This window comes from Patella vulgata, chromosome 1 (assembly GCF_932274485.2).
Source record: "Patella vulgata chromosome 1, xgPatVulg1.2, whole genome shotgun sequence".
In the NCBI taxonomy this organism is placed as follows: domain Eukaryota; kingdom Metazoa; phylum Mollusca; class Gastropoda; family Patellidae; genus Patella; species Patella vulgata.
Genome location: NC_065879.2, coordinates 57,724,838 through 57,744,217, shown reverse-complemented (window position 1 = coordinate 57,744,217; position 19,380 = coordinate 57,724,838). Strand labels below are relative to the sequence as shown.

At 38.7% G+C, this 19,380-nt stretch overlaps 1 protein-coding gene across 1 annotated transcript; it reads left to right on the top strand.

Annotated features, from left to right (window-relative positions):
* Nucleotides 1-11,474: 11,474 nt before the first annotated feature.
* On the top strand, nt 11,475-18,322 carry LOC126809776 (uncharacterized; the record flags this gene model as incomplete). Its single annotated transcript, XM_056098749.1, has 4 exons — nt 11,475-11,602; nt 11,864-12,368; nt 13,056-13,209; nt 18,312-18,322. Coding segments are annotated over 4 exons (798 nt in total), but the record flags the coding sequence as incomplete, so codon positions are not given.
* Between the last annotated feature and the right edge of the window lie 1,058 nt (nt 18,323-19,380).

Genomic DNA, 19,380 nt, shown 5'->3' with positions numbered 1-19,380 from the left:
CAAAATATAACCGAGGGTCCGCCTTGCCAAGGGTCCGTTTTACCCCACTTATCTTGCCAGGCCCTTCGTCAAGCACCACTGACGTGGAAACCACACCATAAAATCCCGGTTATAATTATATACTGTATCTACCTTGTATCATCACTATGGATAGGCCTACTTTCTGAATGGCCTCGAACACTGAAAAATCTAAATGTTCATCAGCACTGTCATAACACCATCAGGGGCGTGCTTGCCCCGAAGGGGCCCGGGAGGTCGGTCCCCAAAGGCGAACCGCGCGCCGAAAGCGCGACGCTGGTAGGGGGGGGGGTCTGTGGGGGTTCTCCCCCCAGAACATTTTTGAAATTTGACAACGGGAAACGCGTTTTGCAAGCACTTCTGGGAGAAATCTAGGTATCATATTTTCCAAATTTATGCTGCTATTTTGACTATAAGACATACTACTGTACTACACAAGACACTCATGACAGGTCTGCTTAATATAATGCTAATGAAAATTAGAACTCTCAGGGGGGGTCCGCTTTTACGGGTGGACTTATTGTTTAATGGGGGCCTGGGAGGACACCGTCCTCCTAAACTCCCTGCCAGCACACCTCTGAACCATTGTCTTTAATAGTCTCTGGTGGTGGAGTCTTGGACCTGAGTTTTATTTCTCTTCACCATCATGTTAAAAAATGGTCTGCAAAAGAAAAAAATGTTTCTTAAAATCTTTTACACAATACAACAAGTACAACTACAAGTCTCTTCAATTACTGATTGTTACTGTAATCCTGAGGCTGAATACCAAACGAAACCAAAAGAGCATTATATAATTTTATACAAAATATCTTTTCTATAAAAGAAATAGGAGAGATATCATAGCCGATATCAACAGAATTTGACTCACCCTCATATTTTCTCTCTGCGAGTCTCTACTTTCTTCAGTAATTTTGTATCCTGTCTACGTAGGCCTATCACATCTCATCTAATGATCTAGGCCTATATCTCGGGCGGTTTGCTCGGGTTACGACTGATTCACAAATAAAATCCACAGTAGGGACAGCATCTGATAAGACACATGTGACTGGCGTTTGTCCTGTTGCTTCCAAAATTATATGGTTGAAAGGGTAGTAGGTCTACTCGTCTGTAAAAAATGTGCCGAACAAAACACTGAATGAATATGATGCCTGATGCCATGGCGTGTAGTCTCTATCATCCAGAAAAATATTCTACGAATATTTGTCTGGACAGGTTGTCAGCATTTGAGAAAAATTGGCTAGATAATCCGGTCTTTCACATTATCATAAGGAGGCAGATCACCATTAATTTCCCCATTGACTTCAATGTTAATTCTGGCCTCTTTGCCCACCTCCAACTTTTCCCCAAATTTTCGTTGGGCTGAATGCTTTTCACTACAGACAGAGGAACAAATGGTCATGTCTTTGCACTAAAATTTGTATGAGGTTGACCACCAAAATTTTGAGATACACAAACCCTCTTCGTCCATTCTAGACCAAAAAATCAACACAAATGGGCATGCAAAAGGTGAGAAGAGAGAGAGAGAGAGAATTGCTATAAATAGACGAACTACAATTCGAAATTTAATGGTGGTCTGCCTCCATAAACAATGTCCAAGGGAGGTTACTCCTCTTAAAACAAGATGTTTACGCCCATGAAATTAATTTAAGAATGCCATTTCATAAAATCCATTTGATTGCATGCGAGTTCAATATCTAACACTCTTAATTTTTTTATTGTAAAATTTCTCTCTTCATGGGCCATATCTATGCTTTTAAAATTAATCCTAATTCGTCGTCACGATTCATGTTTGTTTATATTGATGCAAGAATTATGGCATTTATTGTAGAAAGGGGCGCAACTCTTACGTGACTTGGCTAAAGAGACTGGATAATCAACCACATTAAAAACCAAACTCCCGGTTACGCATGGGCAATGGACTTTACGTCAAATATTGACAACCTTCCCAGACCCTTCGTATGTCGAAGGAGAGATGCTAATTGCAGGCCGGTTAGGGAGGTTCGGGAATTTCCGATGACACGATGATTGCCGAATCCATTGACCAATCAGAGTGCCGAATCCATTGACCAATGGAAGGCTTTGTTGGGCATTTATCGTCTGCTATGAGTTGACATGACAAGAGAAATAGAAATATGGCCTCATCATTGAACGGTTTTCGGCATTTCCCACCCCAACAGAACCCATGTCCAATTAATCATAATGTATTCAGTCAGTTGTTAGATGCAAACATCCAAGGTGCTTATTGCAAGGGTAAGAAGAAGAATTTAGACGGCTATTGTCAATACAGACAGGTGCCGGGTCAAGATAGACTTCTCTTGGCCTGTTGTCAGTGTTGTTAGGCATAAGCCTAGTAGTACTCTAGTAGTAGTACGTTGTAGGGCCAGTAGGGGGCCAACTCACGTACTGTAGGTAGGCCCACGTATAGCCTATACATACGTATATTAAAGGCCTACAGTAGGCCTTATTTAATTGGGCGTACTGCAAAGAAATTGGCTTGAAATGAACACGGTTGAACTAAAGTGACCATCTGCGCTCAATGATGATCTAGTGACAGACACGCATGATATTTTTGATCATCATGACATAACATAAAGTAAAGTTAGATCAATTTAGGCCTATACACAACAATGAAAGACCCATCCCATGCTATGCTGTCACCACGTGAAGAAAATAAAACAACTAATAACAAACAAAAAATATATTTCTTGGTTTTATAACAAGCAATTTTTTAACATAAAATTAAAATGATAAAAATACAACATTTGAATCAAATTTTGAATCTATAATTTTAAAATAGATCTAGCAGTCTATAAATAATAAAGCAAATTGGAAAATGAATAAACACTTTGCATTTGGCACAACGCAAAATCCAATCCTTCAAAAGTAGGCCTTGTTGAAAATAATCACAAAAAAACAACAAAAAGAATAGCATGCATGTAGGCTAGGCCTATCAACTGTAACCTGAATAAAATATGACATCACATAGATTTTTTTTAATGCAATTAGGCCTACTGGTATTTGAAAATAATGAAACCCATTCAAATTTGAAAATTAAGTTCTAATGTAACAGCCCAAAAGTTTTTTCAAACAAATATACTTAATCTTGATTAGATTATTTAGCATTATGACAAATGAAATAGAGTCATGTGATAATATTATATTATTTTGGTCACTATAATGTCAGTCTACTCTATTGTTTAAAATTAATGCACTTTGACAATTACAATGCCTAACTTTAAGTAACAGTGGTGTAGCACAATTAGAAAGAGTTGCCTAGGTGTATAAGCTTATCAAACGGTCAGATCAAACATAACTCCATTTTATCATTAGTAAATTGACGACGGGCTGATTGAGGTTTAAGTAAATTGTACTTTTTATAATAAATTTAGTCTTCTTTTTCTGGCCATTTTATTTATATTTTTGAGTAACTAATGAGTTGCGCATGACTCAACCTTCACAATTATCTTTAAATAGGCCTATCTGTTTAATCACACCTGGGAAATTTTCACCCTACTTTTTAATTAACCAGAACCCAGTCATTTACGTCATATTAAGTTTGACAAACAAAATAAGCTTATAATATTTCTATGACCGAAATGGTAAAATAATATTTAAATATAATATTGAGGATCTTTTTTTTTTTATCAATTTAAAGTGTTTTTATAAAGAAATTGTAACATCAAAGGTAGGCCTATTTATAAGGTTATGCTTCTGAATTGTAACGTATGGCGTGGAATGTGGGCAATGACAACTGTCGTCACCATTATGAAAGTATATTAACTTTATTTCCAATGAGGGGTCCACAGGGTTCATGGTACAGATTTAACAAAGATAGAAAACCCTATAACATTATACAACATAATATAAGTATAAAAAAAAAGGTTCATGAATGAGAACAGTATTATTAATGAAAGGGAGATAAATCCACTTAACACTTGGAGGCAGACCACCATTAAATTGTAGTTCGTCTATTTATAGCAATTCTCTCTCTGTCTCTTTTCTGCCTTTTTGCATGGCCATTTGGTTGATTTTTTGGTCTAGAATGGACGAAGAGGGGTTCAATTAACATTTTCTACCAGGTTTTGGTAAATATTCATGATTTTGAGGCGGAAGGATAACGGGGTTAGGTTATGAGGTTGGCTACTTTGATATGTACGGCAACTAGTTACATGTTTTTAGTATCCTTCTTCAAGTTTGTGTATCTCAAAATTTTGGTGGTCAACCTCATACAAATTTTAGTGCAAAGACGTGACCATTTGTTCCACTGTCTGTAGTGAAAAGCATTCAGCCCAACGAAAATTTGGGAAAAAGTTGGAGGTGGCCAAAGTGGCCAGAATTAACATTGAAGTCAATGGAGAAATTAATGGTGGTCTGCCTCCTGCACTTAGTGTTACAGACCAATATTAAAGTAGCTAAGTCTCTAACTCAATATCATCCAAAATCTTCAACACTGAAAACACGAATTATTTGTCAAATTAAATCAACATTCATGTTGTGATCTTACCGGAAAAAGATGGGCTTTTGATATCCAATATTTAAGACAAAATAAAACATTTTACCATTGGCACACGAATCGTGTACCATAATGCGCTTCCGTCCAATGCGCTTCAGCCCCAGTTTGGACGGAGGGCCTGACAAGGACAGCTGTCTAGTCCTTCGGATGAGACGAAAACCCGAGGTCCCGTGGATACATTGGAATGCACGTAAAAGATCCCTTGGCAGTTGGAATTCGATATAAGAGTAGGCGATAGTGCCGCTGCCCGGGGCAAATTTCCCTCATAGCACACTGTAAGGCGTATGCCCGTCTTCATTAGCCCAGTTTAGGAGCAGAACAGTAGGACGTTAAACCCCATTTCATTTCATTTCAGCCCCAGTTGTATCAAGAGACTCGAGGGACGAGGCTAGACACATTGCACCAAATCAAACGGCGTATGTAGACTGGAATAACCAGACGCTAGAAATTTGCACTCGCTTGAGACTGCTGGCTTATTTCGCCGAACATAACTGATTTGAAATTGGAGTAAAAACGGAAACCATTGAATGTAAATCAGTTTATATACATTCATATTACAGTATTATATGCGTTGCGACCCACTTTTGTCAATTTCTAGGTCCCAAATGTTAGCGATTTAGCTCCTTTAATAATCTTATGGCAAGTTCTTGTGCAAAAAAGCGACCAAGTTCATTTAATATGTCTATATTTTCACAAGTTAGTAACCAAACATATTTGTTCAGACTACTCAAGTTGATAAAGTTAGAATCTCTCACCCGTATTCCAGCACCCGGATTCGAGATCTAGTTAGCAGACATAATTCTCAGCGTACTTCAGCACACCGATTCGAGATCAAGTTGGCAGACATAGTCTCTAACCGTATTCCAGCACCCGGATTCGAGATCAAGTTAGCAGACATATTCTTTCACCGTATTCCAGCACCCGCATTCGAGATCAAGTTAGCAGACATATTCTCCAACTGTATTCCATTTCCAGCACTCGGATTCGAGATCAAGTAAGCCCACGTATTCCTAGCGCCAAGAAAAACCTAGATATAATTATCACGAAAATAATTGTTACCTTTATATTAGAAAATAAAATTTTAAAACATATTAATGCAAAGTATTATGTAATAGATCCCCATATCCCACCCCACACCCCAAAATGTACTATTACCGTAAACATACTAATATATCGCACACTAGGCTAACTAGCACCCGGATTCGAGGTGGAGTTTGTGGGTTCAATAAACAACGGGCACGCCCACGCTGCGACAAAAAACGACCCAAACCAGCTTTGGTGGGAAAATGTTTGTTATTTCACGGAATCAAGGGATGAATAAACTATTAGAATACAAAATTTCAGAAGGTTCCTATGTTGGCGTTTCGAGATATATTACCGTAAACATACTATACACATGGGGGAATCGGGTTGGGGTAGGCTGACTGCGCACGCAATAACTTCTAAACTAGCTTTGGTGGCTTCAATATCTTTATTTCACCAACTGGACAGGTGCATAAGGCATGAACATGCCAAATTTCATTAACTTTCTATCTTGGCGTATCGAGTTATACCACCGCAAAGTTCCTGGCACCCGGATTCGAGGTGGAGTTTGTGGGTTCATTAAACAAGGGGTACGCCCACGCTGCATCAAAAAACGACCCAAACCAGCTTTGGTGGGAAAATGTTTTTTATTTCACGAAATCAAGGGATGAATAAACTATTAGAATACAAAATTTCAGAAGGCTCCTATGTTGGCGTGTCGAGATAATATTACCGTAAACATTCTAAACATATGGGGAATCGGTTTGGGGTAGGCTGACTGCGCACGCAATAACTTCTAAACTAGCTTTGGTGGCTTCAATATCTTTATTTCACCAACTGGACAGGTGCATAAGGCATGAACATGCCAAATTTCATTAACTTTCTATTTTGGCGTATCGAGTTATACCACCGCAAAGTTCCTGGCACCCGGATTCGAGGCGGAGTTTGTGGGTTCAATAAACAACGGGTACACCCACGCTGCATCAAAAAACGACCCAAACCAGCTTTGGTGGGAAAATGTTTTTATTTCACGAAATCAAGGGATGAATAAACTATTAGAATACAAAATTTCAGAAGGCTCCTATGTTGGCGTTTCGAGATATATTACCGTAAACATACTAAACATATGGGGAATCAGGTTGGGGTAGGCTGACTGCGCACGCAATAATTTCTAAACTAGCTTTGGTGGCTTCAATATCTTTATTTCACCAACTGGACAGGTGCATAAGGCATGAACATGCCAAATTTCATTAACTTTCTATCTTGGCGTATCGAGTTATACCACCGCAAAGTTCCTGGCACCCGGATTCGAGGCGGAGTTTGTGGGTTCAATAAACAACGGGTACACCCACGCTGCATCAAAAAACGACCCAAACCAGCTTTGGTGGGAAAATGTTTTTTGTTTTACGAAATCAAGAGATGAATAAACTACTAGAATACAAAATTTCAGAAGGCTCCTATGTTGGCGTTTCGAGATATATTACCGTAAACATACTAAACATATGGGGAATCGGGTTGGGGTAGGCTGACTGCGCACGCAATGACTTCTAAACTAGCTTTGGTGGCTTCAATATCTTTATTTCATCAACTGGACAGGTGCATAAGGCATGAACATGCCAAATTTCATTAACTTTCTATCTTGGCGTATCGAGTTATACCACCGCAAAGTTCCTGGCATCCGGATTCGAGGCGGAGTTTGTGGGTTCAATAAACAACGGGCACGCCCACGCTGCGACAAAAAACGACCCAAACCAGCTTTGGTGGGAAAATGTTTGTTATTTCACGGAATCAAGAGATGAATAAACTACTAGAAAACAAAATTTCAGAAGGCTCCTATGTTGGCGTTTCGAGATATATTACCGTAAAAATACTAAACATATGGATATATGTCTGCCAACTTGATCTCGAATCGGTGTGCTGGAGTACGCTGAGAATTATGTCTGCTAGCTAGATCTCGAATCGGGTGCTGGAATACGGGTGAGAGATTCCGCTCGGTAAAATATGAACTCTTTTTGTGTACTCCTATTCCTAAAAGAAATTTACAAAATTTAACATGAAGCTTATCAGGTTCTATAGCATTAAATTTTTTTTTCTAAAGAGAAACCTTCTTTGAACTTAGGACTATAAAAAGCTCCCCATATTTATCTGCCATACAATATTATGGGTTTAATAGTATTTGATTAAATATATGCAAACTTGTTTTAATCTGAGGATTTAAAGACAATACATCATTACATAAAATAATCAATGTAAGTGTAAGCTCACAATTTATAGCACATTCTTGAAAAGCTTTATTGCGAAATACGTCGACTGCCGTGTATATTAAATCCCTCATATATAACCAAAATTACTGTCTTTTATGTCATTATCATTATTTTTTAGGTTACATTGATGGATTAGAGAATTTGGAGAAGTTTGAAAAAGACTTGCGTACGGAAACAGGGCAACAGTTTTCAACTTCCTGCGGTCATTACAGAGATTCGAATTCATCAGCCAAGAAACAACGATATAGTGAAGAAGGTGAGTGGTTAATACTACCCCTTCCCATTGATCCAACCCCCTGGGGCCGTGTCACACCCCCTATTTTTTTTTTAATATTTGGTCTGTAAACAAGGACGTGGATTTGTCATAACTTTGGCGGGGGGGGGGGGGGGGGGCGGACATTTCATTATCAAACGAAATAAATAATTACTGTACCAGTGTTATTTCGATGACAGGGGCGGATCCAGAGGCGGGGTTTGGGAGGGGGGGGGGGTCCCAGCTACATATTTTTTTTTTGGGGTAAATCAACACTTTTTATGAGAAAAGTTTCTCGGCCGTGTGCTTTATCCTTTATCGACAGATGTGGGGCAGGACGGGCACTCAAAGCACGAGATAATGATATAGACATTATGTGGTATCACAATTAATGCTTTGCATCCATGAAATTGAATCACAATGTCATTGTATTAATTCATAATAAAAATTCACGCCAATGTGTATGTATATACGTCAAAATGAGGATAGAGACCATGCGGGAGGGGGGGGGGGGGATACATGTGGACAAAATTAATCCAAACCAATTAACTATAAAAATATGCAAATCCATTTTTGATCAACCACTTAAGTCAACCAACCTTGGATGTATTGCGGAAGTAGGAATCTTCCCACTAACGCTAGACACTTGTACCCGCATGCTTATGTATCATAAAAGGCTAAATGATGTCAGGATGAAATAAGGCACCTGTCACTGACAATGTCAGGCACAGATTCAGGCGTTGTCAGGAACAAAACCTCTGGTGCCTATCATTTTGTCTGACACTGATTTTTCTTTTTTATTGATATTATTAATACATGTCCGGCACTAATTTGAAAATGTCAGGTAATATTTCATTAGTGCCTGACATTTTGTCAGGTACATCTAAAACTTTTATTTCCAGTTACAGTTATTGCCGCCGTTTCATTTTTCATATTCTTCATTTTAAAAAGTACAATATCAATCAAAGCAGGAATGTGGACGTGTGTTTCAGCATTAGCAATGCTCTTGTTTCTCTTTGGAAGCCACTCTCAGTTCAAAAGCAAACTAGTGGAGCAGCATCCAATTAAAAGCGTGAAAATTCTTTTAAAAAAACCCACAGGTAAACAGGTCCCGTTACTTTAGAATATTGAACTGTATGCCTTTCCATTCTTTTTAGGCAAGCTTCGTTGGAAGAGTGATGTTGGTGACATCCATATTCCGTACACTGGAGTGCCATTTAAACTCGAAGCTGTGTACCGCAAATAATGTTTCTTTGGTATTGAACATCACAAAGTACACGATGACAAGGAAACAGCAACGAAGGTGAGGTGTACATGTACATCTATAGACTGAGTAGAGTTTGATAGAGTGCCAAACGTAACCAAATCATAATTGTTTCAAAACTTGCTGAGTTTTCGGCTAAGTAGACGCAATAAGCACTAGTTTCCAAGTAGCTTTGGGTTGTGGACCTTCAATTAACTAATTGGTCAAATATGACGTAATTAATTATAACGAATGGTTACTCAAGCCAAATCATGCAATCATAATTTTCCGGTCATGTGAGAGATCTAGTGATATTTCGTTGACACATAGAACCAGCTATGTTTTGGTTCTATAATCTGTCACTCATTCCTTGAGTGCATTAGATACAACTTCTATAGAATGTGTAAACTCAATTATATATCAAAGATACATTATAATGCAATCATTAATTTAAAGAGCAAAAATTCTAGCAATAGTCTTACACTACTGGTAATTCATTTTGAAATATACTATTCAAAAAAAAGTAGGGGATATTTGATTTTATTTAGTGTTATTAAAGTCACCTAATGAAACTGACGAAGAAACAAATGACAAAATGAAATGAAGTTCACATTCATCGATTTATTCCAAATGATCGTTAGACTAAGTAAGGCACAGACTGACCATTATAAGGGTAAAATGATACCCGGGGTCAAACAGCAAAGTTACCACAGCATCACAACCAAGTCAGTAACGGGTAAGTCCTCCTCTGTTTGCCAAACAAGCATTGATCCGACGTGGCATACTCCTAATGAGACGTCTAAGGTCATTTTGGTCCAGATTGTCCCATTCCTGTTGCAACGCAGCAGCAAGTTCTTGGACATTGGCAGGACGTTGTTGACGTTGACGTAACCTCTGTCCAAGCATGTCCCAGACATGCTCGATGGGGGAGAGGTCGGGACTCAGTGCTGGCCAAGGTAATGTGGTGATGTTCTGTTGTTGGAGGTAACCTGTAACGATCCTGGCCCTGTGACATCTTGCGTTGTCATCCTGGAAGATGAAACGGCGGCCATGACGTCGTGCGAACGGCACAACAGGGACTGCCAAGATGTTGTCCCGGTAGTACTGGCCTGTAACACGCCCTGCAACAACATGTAAAGCCGTTCTTCCAGCAACAGTGATGCCTCCCCACACCATAACAGAACCACCCCCAAATCGATCATGTCTGATGACGTTCACGTCTTGGAAGCGCTCGTTTCGACGACGCCACACCCTCCTACGTCTGTCCAAAAAATCAACAGTGAACCTTGACTCATCTGAAAACATCACATTGCTCCAGCGTCGATTATCCCAGTGTTGACGATCCCTACACCAACGACGTCTTGCCTGAATGTGATGATCTCTCAAACAAGGGATCACGCGAGGACGTCGGGCGCGAAGGTGACCCCTATGCAGTCGATTCCGAATCGTCTGGCCACTCACTCTCACACCAGTGTCTGTTTGAAGACGAGCGCTGATCTGATTTGCTGTGATGACACGATTTCTCAAGGCCAAGGTACGGATAAATCGATCCTGGGCTTGAGTTGTCGCCCTTGGTCGACCTGAGCGTGGTCTGTCCTGTACAGATTGTGTATCACGGTATCTGGACCATAGCCTGCTTATGACAGACTGAGAAACATTCATCGTCCGCGCCACAACCGCCTGTGTTGTGCCGATCTGTAGCATGCCAAGGGCACGTAACCTTTCATTTTGGGTAAGCCGACGCATATCAAAATTTGTTTTCTGGTCACTAAAACAATTAAACTGATGTTTCCACCCTGGAATTCAATGCCACAATGACTGTAACATTCAAAGTCAGAGTCGTGCAAATCTTGGGTTGGACCCCCATGATGATCCCAAGCATCACCTGCATTCCATGCGGTAGCTATTGGTGCGTTTGGGCGTCACATGTAACTGGAAATGTTTCTTCTGTTAGGTTCTATAGTGACTTTTTTCGTAGTCATTTGCATATTTTAGTATTATGCCCCCAAAATCAAATATCCCCTACTTCTTTTGAATAGTATATGTTGTTTGAATTGAGAAAAAAACAACAGCAATGACATTAGGGCTATCATTTTATAGTCTACTCTTTTCTTTCAGATTGGCCCTGACCATTCGGAGTACGACAAACGGCAGAAAAGGCGCATGATTCTTCAACCAACCTTCAAGAAGAACTGCCCAGCACACCTCAAAATTAGGAAGATAAAAATATACCCTAATTATAAATTTGCTAATGATGATTCAATCTCTAACTGGGAACGGAAGCTAAGGCAGAAAGAAATGCTTGACAGACTGAGAGAAGATATTTCAAAAGGAACTGCCAGAGCGATAGATCGGTATTACATATTGGCACCCATGAAAGATGCACATAGAAATCACAATCTGGAAAGTACTGCCAACTCAGTTTCAATGCCTGTCCACCCGGATATTGTCTCAAAAATTCATGGTTTGGTGGCTCAAGGGATAGACAGTGTTCGGGAAATAAAATATATTATACGTGACTATGTGTTACAAACTCTGTTCAAAGACAGTGTAAAGAAGCCTGATATAACTGATCAGGGATATTTTCCTATTGATAAAAATATCAGAAATCACATCTACATTGCGAAATCATTAAATAGGCACAGTAAGGTAGATCAGGAAAATTTCTTGGAAAAGGTGAAAGAGTGGGAGTTGGAAACCACTGATAGATTCTTGTTTCGCCCTAGCACTACCAAAGTTGAAAATGGTTTAAGTAAGAAAGAAGGTGGTAACACTTTGCTGTATTGTCACCAAACAGATTGGCAACGAAGGTTACTTGGTCGTTATGGACAGATTGTTTTACTGGATGCAACCTATAAAACAATGAAATATGCACTCCCCTTATTCTTTCTGTGTGTGAAGACCAATCATTCGTACATTGTCATTGGAGAGTTTGTGATTGAGGACGAAACAATTGAAAATATTGCAGAAGCCCTGAGGATTTTTAGAGATTGGAATCCGGAAGTTCATCCCAATTTTTTTATGATGGACTACTCGTTAGCTGAGATTGGTGCAGTTGGGGAGGTATTTCCAGAAGCACGTGTGTTCCTGTGTGATTTCCACATAAATCAATCATGGGAGAGATGGGTCAGCAAGAGCTGCAACCAATTATCAACTACTGACCAAAAACAGGCCCTGGGAATGATGCGAAGTATTGCCAATGCCATGACAGAGGATGAGATGAAAACCGCAATAGAAACTTTCAGAATGAGTGCCCTCTGGGAAAACAATCAATACTTGCAGACATACATGGAATCAAGATGGTTACCAGAAGTGAAACGTTTGGTGAAGTGCCACCGGGTTGGAACTTTGGATATTGTGCTAAACACGAACAATGGAGTAGAATCCCAAAACAAAGTTCTGAAACATAGTTATCTCTGTCATCATTCCGATAAAAGTTTGACAGGGGTGGTTACAGTGATACTACGAGAGTTTCTGCCAGATGCATACCAGAGATACTGCAGAACTAATATGATTTGGAGCCAGGAGTACAAGGACTATTCTGCAGCCATTCCTTGTTATCTGAGTGACAGACCACACCACTTCAGCAAACATGTCTTGAAGAGAATGAATTCTGCAAGAGATTGGCCAGAGAATGGTGTGAACCTTGTGAATGCTGATGACGGAACTTTTGAGGTTCTTTCTATGGACGCTGAACCTGGAGCACCAGTTTGGTACCAAGTCAGATTTGAAGAGCCATCTTGTGAGTGCCCTGATTGGGATAAATATAGGTACCCTTGCAAGCATTTTCTGGCGATATTCAGACTTTATCCGACTTGGAATTTTTCAAAGTTGCCAGAGTCTTACAGGTGTAGCCCTTTCATTATCTTAGATGCCTGTCCAACACAAGAAACAAGTTGCGAAATCACAGAGCAAAAAGAACAGAATAAATGTGACGACACTCAGGACCAACAAGTGGAAGTCGATAGTGCCATGTCTGTAGACAGTGGAACTGAGAGTGATGCACCTACACCCTCTACCACCACATTGAAGCCACTTCCTTCACCAAAGAGAAACAACATCAAGAAATCACGTGCATACTGCTGCACAGCATTGGCAAGTGCCACCACAGCTGCCTATCTCTGCCATGATAAAGAATTTCTCGACAAGGCTACAGATATGGCAAACGAAATCTGCAGAATGCTACGAGGTGGTGCTATTGCTGATGGCACATTGCTCCTAAATTCCCCCAAAAAGAAGACAAAAAAGAGACTACAATCAAGGCAATCAGTTGGAACATGTGGAAATCGAGGAGATATAAAACCCTTGAGAAGATTCAAACCTCCACACAAGGTACCCTGGCAGCACAAAAGATCTGGTGAAGCCTCCGAAATGATGCGCAACCATTTCAAAGTCCCGGTCCTTGTCGAAACTGTCACTATGCCAAAACCGCCATCTGTCACTATGCCTAAACTGTCAACTGTCACTTTGCCAAATCTACCAACTGTCACTGCGCCAAAACTGTCCACTGTTACTGTGCCCAAACTGTCCACTGTGCCTGTGCAAAAACCGTCAACTGTCACTACGCCAAAACCATCCACTATTATTGTGCCAAAACCGTCAACTGTCACTCTGTCAAAACTGTCCACTGCCACTGTGCCTGTGCCAAAACCATCAACTGTCAGTGCACTAAACCCGTCAACTGTCTCTCTGCCGCAACTGTCAACTGTTACTTTGCCAAAACTATCAACTGTCACTGCGCCAGAACCATCAACAGTCACTGTGCCAAAGCCATCCACTGTACCTGCGCCCAAACTGTCAACTATATCCACCAATTCTGCTGCATATTCAACTCAACAAACAATCCCAAATAGTATGTGGATAGATGACCAAAGTACTGGCTTGCATTTATCAACAAAAGATAAGACTATTCTCGAAAAAAAGGAGTGGCTTTCAGATATTCACATTTCAGCTGCCCAGAAGCTCCTCAGTCGTCAATTCCCACTGGTTTCTTCTTTTCAAGATACAGTGAAAGCACCCAAGTTTGATCCAGTAATTGAGCAGTCTGAGTTCATACAGATCCTCCACACTCGTGGCAATCATTGGATTTGTGTCTCAAACATTGGTTGCACGCAGGAAAATAAAGTTCATCTGTATGACAGTTTGTATTCTTCAGTAGTTGATGATGTGAAAAACAGTCTGCTCCAGCTCATGCGACCAAAAAATGGTCAATTCGACATTATTGTAAAACCAACTCAAAGGCAGTCAAATGGAAGTGATTGTGGCCTCTTTGCAATTGCAATTGCCACAGCTATATGCAATGGCGTGAATCCGGGTATGATCACCTTCAATGAGAAAATGCTCCGTAAACATATGATATCGTGCCTTGAAAATAGAAAAATAGAACCATTTCCAGCTATTGTCAATGGAGGGTTCACAGGCAGAAACATATGCAACATCGAACTTAAAGTATCAGGTTTTCCTTATTGCTTCAGAGTCCTGTATGAGAAAGACAGAAAACAATGCGACAGGTGCAAGCTGGATTGTCATGCATGGTGCACAGTGGTCTTAGGTATTGTTAATATCCGCCAGTGTGAAAACTGTATTGATTATGCAGTGTCTGGGGAACTTGGTAAATCCTATCCTATCTCAGAGCAATAAGACTGTCTCTAAAAGCAAGCACTATTTTAGATCACTCTGTGTGTTATATTTGGCTATTATATTTTGTAAATGTCTTGTCTTTTCATCCGCATCAGGTTAGATTTTGATTTAGATGGAGAGAGAGACGCAAATACAAAAACATTAGGTATTGGTTGGAATTCTGAGTCTGACATTATCAGTTTTTCTGTGAAGGACATTGTTGCTGATCAGTTTACTAAGAGAAGTGTACTTTCTAAAATTTCAATGTTTTATGTTTAATAAAACAAGTAAAAAATGCTCTGAAAATTTCAGTTGGAGAGCAGACATTAACATGGAATGAAATGTCAACTGTGTTTGCAGAAGTGAAATGTTTGGTCAACAGCAGACCAATTACTTATTCTTCGAGTGATCCGAATGACTTTAAACCTATTACACCAAACCACTTTATTCTTGAGAGAGCAACTACAGAAATTCCGCAAGGTCCATTTCAAGGAACCAAGAATTTACATAAACGCTTTGAATTTGTTCAGTCGATTGTGTCGCGAACGTTTACTAGATTAGTAAAAGAGTATTTTCCAACTTTAATGAGAAGATCTAAGTGGCAGAGAAAAGAGCGTCAATTACAGATCAATGATATTGTGCTACTAGTAGATCAAAATGTGTCTCGTGGAAAGTGGCAACTTGCGCGTATTATTGAGGTGTGTCCGAGATCTGATGGTGTATTGCGTTATGTGAAAGTGCATAAAAAGTCAAAAATTCAAAAATTTTGCCCAATTTTAGAAGCAATGTGATGTTTGTAGTATTGGCTTTAGCTTTAAGTTACTTTTATTGTTACTAAGACACTCCAGGTTTTCCCTGGGAGGATTGTTATGAATATTTGATTAGTTTAATATATTGTATAGTTCAGTGTTAGTTGATATTGTCCTCAGCCGCAGGATTGTCCCTTTAATGAGGTGTCACTAAATTTGCACGGGTTTTGTAAGCGCATGACTATTACACTGAGTTTTGCCACCATCTTTTCTGCTAAGTCGCCCATCCAATTTCTCTTGATGACATGTTGATTTCTGTAGTTCAGATATAAAACCCTTTTAGGTACAAACAAATATATTGTTATATTAATATTCAGTGAATCATATTATAGTATAAATTATGTATTTTGTCAATTATCTGTCACTTATTTGTTATGGAAAGTGAGTGAGCTGATGATCGAGGCATTATTCACTGTTTAAGAGTCGCCATTAATTCATACAAATCAATGTTATGCCATGTATCAGCTTTTTGATATTAGTGTTAGATCATATACTAGGTATTCTTGTCGATTTTGATAGTCTAAGGAGCAAATTAGTTATGAATATGTAGATGTATATTATAAAACCTAAAATCACCGCTGAATGTTTATGAGTCATTAGGAGGCAGACCACCATTAAATTTCACCATCTCGGTACCCTTAAATTGTAGTTCGTCTATTTATAGCAATTCTCTCTCTCTCTTTTCTCCCCTTTTGCATGCCCATTTGTGTTGATTTTTTGGTCTAGAATGGATGAAGAGGGTTTGAATTAACATTTTCTACCAGGTTTTGGTAAATATTCATGATTTTGAGGCGGAAGGATAAGAGGGTTATCAGGTTAGCTACGGCGATATGTACGGCAACTAGTTACATGTTTTTAGTATGCTTCTTCAAGTTTGTGTATCTCAAAATTTTGGTGGTCAACCTCATACAAATTTTAGTGCAAAGACATGACCATTTGTTCCTCTGTCTGTAGTGGAAAGCATTCAGCCCAACGAAAATTTGGGGAAAAGTTGGAGGTGGGCAAAGAGGCCAGAATTAACATTGAAGTCAATGGGGAAATTCATGGTGGTCTGCCTCCTATAGTCGAACAAGAGTTATCTCCCTTCAATCATTATTGAGATTATTATCAGTGTTTACGTTTTTCTGATGAGTTTCATTTGGCTTATAATTGTTAATTTTATTCTTTCAGAATGCTACTTATGTTCAGTTTGTAATTAGTTCCTCGGAACCATATGTGAATACATATGTTAGATAGATTTTAGTGTACGGTTCCAATTTGATATCAACATAAAGAGTTAGAACTATTATTTTGTGTTGTTTTCAAGAGTATTACTGAAATTTATCGCCTGAACTTTTTCCCCCCGTGGATAAATTCGAATCATTTCTTCAGCAAGGAGACAAGTCTTTGGAACATTAATTAATGTCTATAATTAATAATTTAGATAACATTTCAGGTCTAAAGAAAGAACTTCAATTGGCAGATTTAGCTCTTGCATAATGTATGTTTAATTAACATAACCCATCAATCTGATTAAAATACAGATCGTTATTTCGTTTTTTTATACTTTCGATGGCCTATTCTACATGAAGATCTGACAAGTTATAGCTATAGGTCACGTCAGGGGTCAAAAAACCGACTTATGACCCTATGACGTCAGACATTTGATTAACCAATCAGCATTGATGTTACTAGTGGATTACCCACAGTTCCGGGCAAAACACGCCTAAAGCTCGCCGTAACAGACCGTTTCATTGGCTTATCCCTGACACCATTCAGAACACGAGTTAACTAACAACTCTTCCAGATCCAAGTGTAGTAAAGACAAGTAAAACGAAATTTTGAACTATAAAAATGAAACGAAATAGGATCTGTGTTTTAACCAGATTGCATTACCCATTAGATAAATAAAATTCCATTTTTCACACATATTAAAAAGACAACCTTTTTTTCTGCCTTGAAGTGCCTTCAATATCAAACTCAAAATAATCTTTGATTCACTATAAATGAACTTTTATTTCTATAAATTATAACATGCAAGGTAAATTTTCAAGTGATTAGCAGTGGTGACGAAAACAAACATTTTCACTGTATGACTTGTTTTAAACAATATTTTATTCATAAAATATTATATAATACATTACAGTTTTAAAGATATGATACAAAAACAAGCTAAAAGCTTATATAAATTTGCTTCATATATGTTTATGTTATTTACTTTTGATATTTCAAGAATATGATAATGTACTTGTTTCTTGACGCCAAAATGTAAATTAATAAGATAAATAAATGAGTAACAAGCCGTTCTAACCACCAAGCCATCTAACTAAATTACATTAGATATACAGTGAAAGTTGAAGAGTAATTATTATAATTGCTCTTCAACTTTAACTGTATATCTAATGTAATTTAGTTAGATGACTTGAAAAAGGAATCAAAAGTATAGCTAATTAACCTTATTTTCTTTTTTAAAATAATTTTATGAAATTCTTAATGAATCCAAATAGTTTAATAATATATTTAAATTGTATAACTGGTAATTTAGTTAGCATGACCCAAAAACAAAATATATATTTGTTTTATTAAATAGCCATAGAATAATGAGATACTTGAAGGTCGTTGTTTGCTTTGTCATTTGTTACCTTGAGATAAAGATTAAAGTGCAGTAAGACTATTGTCTTTTAATCTGATTGATTGATTGACTGGATGATTGGCTGCAAATTAGCACTCGAGTTACTCAAGATTTTAGTCCTCAGCCTAGAGCAATGGAGCCCAGTACAAAAAAATTACTGTCTCCAAAAGCATGCACTATCCCCTCTATATTAGGTCACTTTGTATAGTATATTTGGCCATTATATTTAGTGAATGACATGAACTTTGAAATGTACCTTAGATTTAGGGTACTCATGATTGAGTAACTAGGATTTTAATACTCAGCAATAAGAACTGTCTCTAAAAGTAAGCACTGCATCCATATCAGGGAACTCTGGGCTAATGAAGACGGACATGCACCATACAAAATTCGAGGAGAGAAATTTTTCCCGGGAAGTGACACTATGGCCTACTCTTATATAAATCTCCAACTGCCAAGTGATCTTTTACCTGCACGTCAATGTATACATGAGTCCTCGGTCTACGTCCCATCCGAAAGACTAGACAGCTGTCCTGGTCAGTCCCTCAATCCTGCACAACTGACAAGGGGAAACCATGTCGGAAACATTACAATAATATATGTGAAGATTATCATGTGACTTGCTGCTTATATTCATTATTTCTTTTATAAAATGAAATGCCGTTTAACGTCCTACGGTTCTGCTCAGAATGGGCTAAAGAAGACGGCATGCGCTCGCCATACAGAGTTATATGAGGGAAATATTGCCCTGGAAGCGGCACTATGGCCTACTCTTATATCAATTTCCAACTGCCAAGGGATTTTTAATCTGCACGTCAATGTATACACGAGCCCTCGGTTTTATGTGCCATCCGAAGGACTAGAGAGCTGCCCTTGTCAGTCTCTAAGTCCTGCACCACTGACAAGGGGAAACCATGTCGGAAACATTGCAATAAAATATGTGAAGATTATCTTGTGACTTGCTGCTTATATTCATTATTTCTTTTATAAAATGAATTGAAATGCGGTTTAACGTCCTACTGTTCTG